This window comes from Wasmannia auropunctata, unplaced genomic scaffold (assembly GCF_000956235.1).
Source record: "Wasmannia auropunctata unplaced genomic scaffold, wasmannia.A_1.0 LD336097.1, whole genome shotgun sequence".
Classification (NCBI taxonomy): Eukaryota; Metazoa; Arthropoda; class Insecta; order Hymenoptera; family Formicidae; genus Wasmannia; species Wasmannia auropunctata.
Window position 1 is genome coordinate 2,074,422 of NW_012026793.1, and position 10,067 is coordinate 2,084,488.

The 10,067-nt window shown below is 28.0% G+C and overlaps 2 protein-coding genes across 6 annotated transcripts in view; one reads left to right on the forward strand and one right to left on the reverse strand.

The window, feature by feature from the left end:
* LOC105462584 (fatty acid synthase-like) overlaps positions 1-10,067 on the reverse strand; it is a 64,587-nt gene that overhangs the window by 7,006 nt on the left and 47,514 nt on the right. The gene's annotated exons all lie outside the window — the stretch shown is intronic.
* LOC105462583 (facilitated trehalose transporter Tret1-like) overlaps positions 3,378-10,067 on the forward strand; it is an 11,575-nt gene continuing 4,885 nt past the window's right edge. The window contains exons 1-9 of one of the 5 annotated variants that reach the window (XM_011709288.1): positions 3,378-3,548; positions 4,083-4,163; positions 4,390-4,528; positions 5,211-5,381; positions 6,596-6,744; positions 6,979-7,173; positions 7,378-7,523; positions 8,044-8,179; positions 8,412-9,098. In XM_011709288.1, the coding sequence (XP_011707590.1) occupies positions 4,107-4,163; positions 4,390-4,528; positions 5,211-5,381; positions 6,596-6,744; positions 6,979-7,173; positions 7,378-7,523; positions 8,044-8,179; positions 8,412-8,738 (1,320 nt within the window). In that variant the 5' untranslated portion in view covers positions 3,378-3,548; positions 4,083-4,106 and the 3' untranslated portion in view covers positions 8,739-9,098. Of the gene's footprint in view, positions 3,549-4,082; positions 4,164-4,389; positions 4,529-5,210; positions 5,382-6,595; positions 6,745-6,978; positions 7,524-8,043; positions 8,180-8,411; positions 9,099-10,067 lie in introns of those variants that run through there. The other 4 variants (XM_011709286.1, XM_011709284.1, XM_011709285.1 and 1 more) reach the window with 4 other exon arrangements.

The following is a 10,067-nucleotide window of genomic DNA, read 5'->3' on the forward strand; positions in this document are numbered from 1 at the left end:
AAAAAAAACATTAAACAATTAAAAGTCTTTAAGTAATATAAATATAAATTATTTAAAATAAACAAATAACACTTTAAATTATATAACAACATTAGTTCTTTTTTATATATAGAAATTATATACATATATAATATATATATAATTTTTATATACAATATATTTAATATATATATAATTAACTATATATATAATTTATATATGTATATGTTTTATTGTAAAGATAAAGTTAAATGGAAATAATATGTATTATTTTTTTGACTCACACACACGCATACGTACTTATCTTGCCTGCAAGTGGACGCCATGTGAGATAAATTTTGAGAATATAGATGTGCATGTAGTTGTGGATGACCTGTGGCAGCATGACCGCGTATCTTCGCGAGCAAGAGGCAATTCCGGCGTGTGAATAAAAATTGGAACAAGTTGCGGAACTAACAGCGGACGTTGACGTAGAGACATGTTCCTTTATTTCTTTTTTGCTTTCGAAGAGAATTTTGTTTAGTAACGGATCCGTTTTCTGAACATGTTTCTCTAAGACACGGACCTGTTAAGTATCCGTTCCAATTTATGACGAGCGTGTTTTGTCAAAATGTCCGCATCACTATCGCTGTCGCTAAATGAAGAACATTACTATTGCCTACAAAAAACCGTGTTAAAATGATAAAAAAATAAAACATTTATATATACATATATTTAGAGCAATTCATGCAAATATGCCTTACAATTAATTGTAACATTAATAAATAAAATTATATAATTAATGTATATAAATTTTTATCTCTTTATGATGTATTTAATTTGTATTCTATACAATGACTTATATAATCGGTTTAACAGAGTATTTTCCTCAAACGTCTAGGAAAAGACGCTGCATTGTAATTTATTTGTTAGGAAAATACACTTCTTTGTAAAAAATTAGAAAAGTGATAAAATTGATTAAATCGTTATATAATCGTTATATAATAATGTATAACTTATATAAAAATTAAACTTTTCATTTTATTCTAATAATACATAAAGTACGTCAATATATTTTTATCAACAAAACTAAATTTATTATTATCTAACTTTTTGAAAATTTTAAATAAAGCATTAAAATAAAATTAGAATATTTTTGTTTGGAGAAGATTTTGAGAAAAAAACGTTTTAAATTGAAAAATATCAATTACGGTTAAGAGACTGGATCTTCGTGCTTAATAATTTTTCTGTGTACATTTTTCTTACATAAATTGCCGATTATATAAGCGCGCGATTACTGTCGGCTCTGCAACATAAGTGCATAAAATTGAAACTGAAATAGAAATGTGCTTGTCAGCATCATTATTTTTAAATCAATACTTTTGATAATTTTGATTTTACTTTCTATTTCAGCTTCAATTTATGATTGCGTTGCAAGTCCGACAATATTCGGCGCGTGATTTATATAACTAAAAATGTATTTAAAATTTACATAGAAATATTATGATACACCGATCAATCTCCATATTAGGCGTTAGAGATAAGACAACTTGTCAAAATATATTTAATCATGTTACAAAACAGGAAGCGGATTTAAAAACACCCGTTCGCTTACCTTACTGAAATAGCCGCTGTTCTCCTCAGAAGACATTTTTCCAGATGCTAATACGTCTGTGCAATGAAACTAAAATTGTATACTAAATTTGACAAAGTAAAAATTTTTGTTTTAATAAAATCCGTGTCTTAATAATCCATCTACGATTTCACATTTTTTTACAAGATCTATTAGACGAACACGTTTTATTATATATAAAGAATATACAATAATGCGCGTATCTTAACAGATTCTTTTCCTTCAGAATGAAAATGTCGCCTCCTATTAGAGCATTACATGGAAATTGAATATATTTCGGGATCTAATGTTAGCACTAATCGATATTATTAATACCGATAAAATTATACATTACTTTCGAAGTCGTCGTCGGATTTGTCTTGTGATTTCTTTGATGAAAACGCGCACCAAAACTGTGACTCGTCCAACTGCTTGACATTGTTATATGAGACTTTTGTTTATTAGATTTAGCGATCGAGACACGACCGTGTCTTTTGATTTTTAATATACTAGGTATAATATGTGACACTCTTGTTTGTTCTATCTGGATAGTAACTCGTTCATTACCCGCATTTGTCCTCTTTATATTATATTACATGACAATATTCAAAAAAGATATTTCAACAGTACAAGGAATCATTACTGAGAGATGCATTAATACTCAGTATGAAAAATCTTCACGTCAATACGTTAAATACTAAAATTAACAAAAAATAATAAGTGTGTCCATAAAACGGTGAGATGTTAAAGGCTACAACTTATTGTTAGTAGGAAACAAGTTAGAGACATGAAATCAGCACGCACTTGAAGAGCAAGTCAAACCGAGTAACGTGAGCATAAAAAATGACGGATCACGGAAACTGTCCGTCACATCTGACGTTCTTTCAGAAAACGCGATCATGTCGCTTACAATATCTGCAAGGAAATAAACGAAAGCCATATTGCACTGAAAATGTTAGCGAAAAATATGAGTTTATCTTTTATTAAGTGTTTCTTTGAACTCTGTAAAGTTTTAAATTTTGTAAATATATTGCCATATTATTGTACAAAGTGTAATAAAGAAAATATTTACACATAAAACGTCTTTTTTAAAAGATTTAATAAAAGATATTTCAGCTTTAAACTTTTTAGTGTTTTAAATTAAACAACATGCTGTGTGTGCGCGCTTATACACATCATACACATGCAGCTGTGTATAATATACAATAGATAATTTTTTGTTTGAAATAGATTTTGCAGGAGAAAATTATATGTGAAGTTATATTTAACATATAAATTCTGTTTTTACATAATTAAACAACACTGCATATATTGAATTACCATCATTGAGAATATCAATGTGGAAATAAAAAATCAGTTATTCTTAACAGGTTTACTTGAAACGGAAAAATATCTTTTGTTTCATATGTATTTTACACTTTTCAAGACTAAACACTTCTTAGCGTTTTATACGCTTATTTAAAACTAATGTATTTTCAAGTATCTAAAAAATGGAAATAAAAAATAAAATAGTTTAATATTTCAAAATTAAATCTTTTTTTATGAGTATAGGCGATCAAGGATGAAGGCAATAGCCTTTTGTTTATTCGATCTGTTTTTATTCAATAAAAATGTTTGACTTGTTCTTCAATTTCGTGTATTAAACTTCTTTCTTTACTAAGTTATAGCATTTTGAAACCTCACTACTCTATGAACTATGTTTAGAACACGATAAGATTCTAGAATTATCGCATAATTATGTCCGTAATGATATTTATCAACTCGTAAAAAGTGGATTGCACGTCTAACATTTTTTTATAACGTGGCAGTATACGTGGATAGTGTATACATTGCGAGGGATCTTTAGTCATTCACTTAATAATGAATCGTTATACAATCACGCGCACGCGTGAAATGTATGCATAAAAGAGTGGATCAGTTTAACTGTTACTACCAACGAAGAAACAAGTTTTGTTCAGGAAATCCTCTTTAAATTAAGGTAAACATATGTCCGGACATTTTAAAACTTATTAACCTCAATACCTCAAATGCTCTTTTATTATAATATTATAGTATAAAAATTTAATTGTAAAGTTATTTAAAAATTTCAATAAAGTTATAATATTATAATAAAAAAACATTTCAAATTAAAAATAATAAGTCTTTTGTATGTGTCCGGGTATAATACACATCCAGTCAATTTGTTTATTTTAATAATGATAGATTGAAAGTTGCACAATAACACAAATAGTCATAATAGCACAGTTGTTTATAAAATTAATATATTAAGTGAACATTATTATAGTATCATAAATAATGGTATCAATATTTTGAAACAATTTAATTAAATATGTTAATAATGATTTTGAATTTGACAAATGCAACTTCGAACCATATATTTCATCTAAAATGATCTGCCATCCACGTTCATTTAATTATTCGTCTAATTATGTTCAAATCTCACAAATATTAAAGATAATATAGTATCATCATAGATGCTAAGATTGATACCAAAAATATTTCGTGTTTTCAGTTATTTTCGGGGGGTAGTGAAAATATGACTAATACAAATATATGTCAACGTTTGAATGTGCGAAGAGAAGTGCTTCGTTTGGTATGTAATTGAAATAACTATTTACATATTTTTAATAAAAAAATGTATAACTAATGTGATTCACGATCAAATTTTTATAAATTAGCTCTACATAAGAATTTTAAAAATGTTTAAACTTTTAAAATATCAAATAAGAAATAAAGTTGCCGATTTTAATACATTAAAAATAAAAGATGTAATAATATTAAATTTAATATATAATTTTTGTGTATATAATCTGTCGCAGTTTCTTTACACCATTGTTTGCAACCTGGCTTTAATTAATGAAGGAGCCACTCAAGGATATTCTTCTGTAGTACTTCCCATATTAACGAGTAACACAACCTCTGATCTAACTTTAAACGAAATGGAGATGCCATTTTTTGGTAACTGTATTTAATATTATGCGCTTCAAAATATATACTTTATATTAACATTAATTACTGTTACCATTTAATTTTTGTCAACATACAATGTATATAAATTTTACAACACTAGCATTACAGACGCGCGCTTCGCGCGCGCTATTTAATATTTATACTATACTTGCCGTTACATTATTAGCCTTAATACATACCTACAAATGCTAGAATACAATGACAGTCGCTTATACGAAATAAGCGCAGTGAGATAACTAATCGGCATCGCGGAAAAGTGACAACAATAAATTTCAAAAAATGCGAGTAATCGACTTTACATGTCTTTTTCTTTAGATAGGAGGATAATAAATTACTGATAACAATTGGCCTGTTCTTTATAGCTGCACTTGTTCACAGTTTATCTTTTTCTTTTTACATTGGAAAAAGAAAAATAAACTCTGAAATAGTGCAGTCAGTTCAGCTATAAGGAACACAGGCCTAATGTTCAATTATCTTTAATTATGCTTTCTATTACTAAATTGTACTACATTGCAAATTTATATACACAAACAAAAAAAATAATAAGAAAAATTAGTTATAAAATAGATATAAATAATTAAAAAATTAAAAAAATACTTTTACAGAATATTAAGATGTATTGTTTGTAAAATGCACTTATTTGCATAATGTTGGAAATATTTTTGTTTAGCTTCTACGGTACCTATAACTGCAGCCATCGGTTGCATGTTATGCCTTATTACGCTCAACTATGGAAGACGATTTACTATGATAATAAATAGTATAAACTTTTCTGTGGGATGGATCTTGATTGCGAGTAGTTATAATGTGCCACAGCTCTTTATTGGTAGAGTGCTAACAGGTGAGAAATTTGTCCAATTGAGATCAGATTCCGTTTAGTTTATGATTCACGCTAATATATTTTTTATTATCGCGATGTGTAATAAAAAATTATTTGTATTAGCATGCATGTTATCAGCATATTAGATTTCCAAAATAAAGTTTAATGTACAAAAAATTGATTATTTTATGATACTTAAATTTTTTATAAAAAAAGATTAACGTTATTTTAAAATTCTGATAAAATTCGTGAATGTAGTGTTTATTCTCTAAATATATTTCTTTAAATTTCAATATTTTACTTTTTAGCCACGCAATGAAGGTTATTTAAGTAGGAAGTTTTATTAAGATAAACAATTTTTTTCTTAGTATGATGATGAAATCATGTATATCTTTAATTTACAATTTGTGGTTTTTAATACATGTACACAGTATAATTTATCGTGATAAAGTCCACTAAATATGTAACAATTTTTTTCTTACTATGACGATGAAATCATATATAATTTTAATTTATAATTTTGTGGTTATCAATCAACATACACAGTGTAATTGTGATAGAGTCCATTAAATGTGTATATACGTATGCATATGTGAATGTGTACGAATTAGTGGATCTATCATGATAAATTACATTGTATATATGTATCGATAGTCACAAATTATAAATAATAATATTTAGGTAATATAACTATAAAGTAAATATAAAGTAAGATATTAAATGAATGCATTTTATAGAGGACAATGTTTTCGTGACTTTTGATAAAAAATTTAAGATGTCGATCTTTATTTCAAGGAAATTTGAAATATTACAATAGAAATCATTTCTTGAATATCAAACTACTATTATTTGAGAAATTTGTCCGATGCTGGTAAAATTTGATTTGTGAGATATTGTTTTCAGCATCTAAAAATAAGAAACCTTGTCTAGTTTGAAATAATGTTTAGCTATAAGCTAGTATTATTATTTTTAACTGCAAATGTGTTATGTAAATAATAATTGAATATTTTTTTCCGTAATGTTCCGCTTGTTAAACTATATATTGATTATAAATTACTGACATGATTAGCATGTCAGATGCGAGCGCATTATATCAATTTTATAAATTTTTATTTATGTAAGAAAGAAAACAGACATTGTTCTATTAATTAGTAGTTTGTTTAACGACGAAACAAATAAGAGCAATTCATATTAATCATAAAAATTATAATTATAAATATTTAAAAAATTTTTAGGAAGTGCCATTGGTCTTTGCTCCCCTGCTATTGAAATTTATTTAGCAGAAATCTCTATACCCGCATGGAGAGAAGTTCTTACGATTACTCCAAATATAGCGGTTTCCATTGGAGTTCTAATCGTTTATTTTCTAGGATTTGTTGCAAAGGTAAATAGAATATGTTTTAAATAATTTTTATTATTCAGAAAATAGAAAGATTTATGATTAAGCAAAATTTTTGGTAATTATGTTAAAATTTATATAATTTCTTTCGTGTATTAGAATTAAGTTTTAAATATATAAAATTATATTTATATATAGATAAAAAAATTAAAAACATTACTATAATTAATATATAATATATTACTTTAGATTTTATTTATAACATTTAAATTAATTTAGAACAATTGGAGGGTGATAGCAGCGTTTTTTGTCATACCGTCGGCATCTCTTCTTCTCTGCAATATATTTTTTATTCGCGAGAGTCCTATGTGGTTACTTTTGAAAGGCCGAAAGGAGGAAGCTAAGAACGCTCTATTTAAAATCCGTGGTCTACATCAAGAGACAGCAGAGTTCCAAGAAGAGTTTGTCAGTATGGTAAATTACAACGAGCTAAAAAGCAAGTGCAAAACATCTGAAAATGTTAGAACAGACTCTTCCTCGATTAAAGAGACCGGAGAGATTAATGAGTCGTTTTTTATTTGGAATGTGTGGAGCAGGCTGAAGAGCATCCGGAGAACAGTCGTTTTACCAGAAGTGTGGAAACCGTTTGTGATTCTGAATCTCTTTTTCCTTTTTCAGAAGTTTAGTGGTGTGTATGTGCTAATAGCTTATAGTGTTGATATAATTACCAGAATCAATATTGCAATAGATTCTTTCTTGATCACCGTCATAATAGGAATTATTCAAGTGGTGGTCAACGTAATCACTGCAAGCTGCAGCATGAAGTAATTATATTTGTTTCCTATACGTGGTTCTTATAACATAAAATATTACATATTTACGTGATATCCAGAAATAACAAGTCAAAACGCAATATTATAACTGCAATAAATATAATTAATAATAAATGATGAATTAATTTTAGTAAACGCGTAGTTATGAGCGTTAACACTATCTAATTAATACCAATTTGCAACATGAGACCATTCACACTCAAAATACAAAAAAAGCTTGTTTTTTTGTGACAAAAAAAACAGGATACATTTTGTCAGACGGTGTAATTGGAGAAAATATATGATGTTATATCCATATTAATTATTTTAAATTCAATATATATCGTAATTTTTTATATTTTCTCTGTAAAGATCTTTGTGATATTCATATATAAGTAATCACGTTGATTGCGAAACTAAAATACGTAGTTGTAGTAGTTAAGTTGTAGTTATTGAGCACACGTTATAATATATATCATTCGAACTAATTATAATCCCAAAGTTTTTATAATAAACTTTGAAATTCTACTAGATTTGGTCGTCGACCGATTTCCATTATTTCTGGTACTGGTATGGCAATCTCTTTGGGCGCTTTAGCACTGTACCTGCAATTTTTTGAAGAAACTGGCGTTGCGGCTGTACCCCTCGTTTGCATTCTTCTTTATGTGGTAAGAAAATTCATGTAAATTTAACAACAATTATAATGTTTTGTCTTTTGTAAGTTATAACTTTTTGTTAAAAATTTCTTTTTAATTAATATAATTTTGAAGTTTGAGTTTAACGTAGATTGAATGTTAGTTAATTAATTTCTTGAAGAAATTTGCTTAAAAAAGAGTTATCAATTTGTGTTTATTATAACTAACCATAAAGTTCACGATTAATCTAATCTATAAATTGTAGGCATTTGCATCATTCGGATTTTTTTCGCTTCCTTGGTCGATGATTCCGGAATTGTATCCTAGCAAGTACGTAAACGTTCTCGGGATGCTTACTGTCATCTTGGCTTTTTTGTGTGACTATACTGCCACACAATTGTATCCATTGATGGTAACAACTAACAGAAATGCCACCATTTGCTTTTACTGTGTAATAGCTATCATAGCTACTGTTTTCTTAACGGTTGTATTACCGGAGACACGAGGGAGAACGAAAACACAGATAGAAGAAGCTTTTAGGGGCAAAACGCAGATAGAAGAAATCTTTAAAAAAATTGAAGACGCAAGTTAAAAGAATGAAGCAACAATAAAACATTGATGAAGCAATTCGTGCTACTTGATACGAATTAATAAGAGTTTATAAATGATGTAAACGCGTTAGTTGGAAAATAAATATTAAAAAAACAATAATCGGGCTCTAAATATTAATATTGAAGCTAATAAAAGAATTAACAATATTGATTCTGATTGTTTTATAATAATAGAAAAGAATCGTATACATCACTCACAGTATACATTACTTATCGAAATATAAAAGGAAGGATAAAGCGTGCGTAAGATAGAGTAGTACTTATATTAGTTAAATGTAAAAAAGTAATTTGTTGTAGAATTTTTAATTATAATGTATTAAATAGGTTTTAAAATTCATTTTATATATAGAAAATATATTTTGTATTATACATAAACAACAAAACATATAATAAAAGAGATAAAAAATATTTGTGTGTAATGGAAATCATCCCTTCTCCTTTGCTTGGATGACTCCATATACAAAAAAAATCAAAATCTCCGTCCCTGTTCCTATAAATGTTGCTGTTGCTGAGGAAATGAAACTGATTGAAAATTTCGACAAGGGAAATTGATCAGGAACGAATGTTGTCGAGCTGTTTGAATTCGATCCATGGTGTCAAGAGACCTCAAAGTCGGTAATAGCAACTAGTAATTACTAGTTGTTTATTGATAGTTGGATAATGTGGCCGCTAAGTTAGTCATATGAACTGTCGCCGACGAGACTGGTGATAACATTAATTGAGAAAAGTCACCACCATTGAATTATAATACAACTGAAATGTGCACTGCCATTGTGTCCATAGGTGGAAAACGATTTTGAGATAGCATAATGTGAAAGGCCACCTTTCTCTTTCCATCAACCAATTTGGATTTGCTCTCTCTCTCTCTCTCTCGGGAACGCATTCTGGCTGCCAGTGCACATTTCAGTTGTATTATAGTTCAGTGATCACTACAGCTGGAAAACTGTAAGTCGGAGTTGATCCAATAGTCGACGGAATTAGTTTGATGAGTCACTGATATACTATATATATATATATATATATATATATATATACATATATATAAATCCTTTTCTTATTTTGTAATATGATAAGTATAATTTGACAAATTGTTGTATCTCTAACGCCAACAGGAGAGTGAATCTCTCTACGTATAATAATATTTGTACACATTTTAAATGCACTTTTTTATACAATAGTTATACAATAGACTGCCGATTATATAAACGCCGACCTTTACTGTCGACCTTGTAACGTAATAATAAGCCCATAAATTTAAAGTTGGAATAGTAGGATATATATATATAGGGTGTCCCCGTATAAGTGGCCAC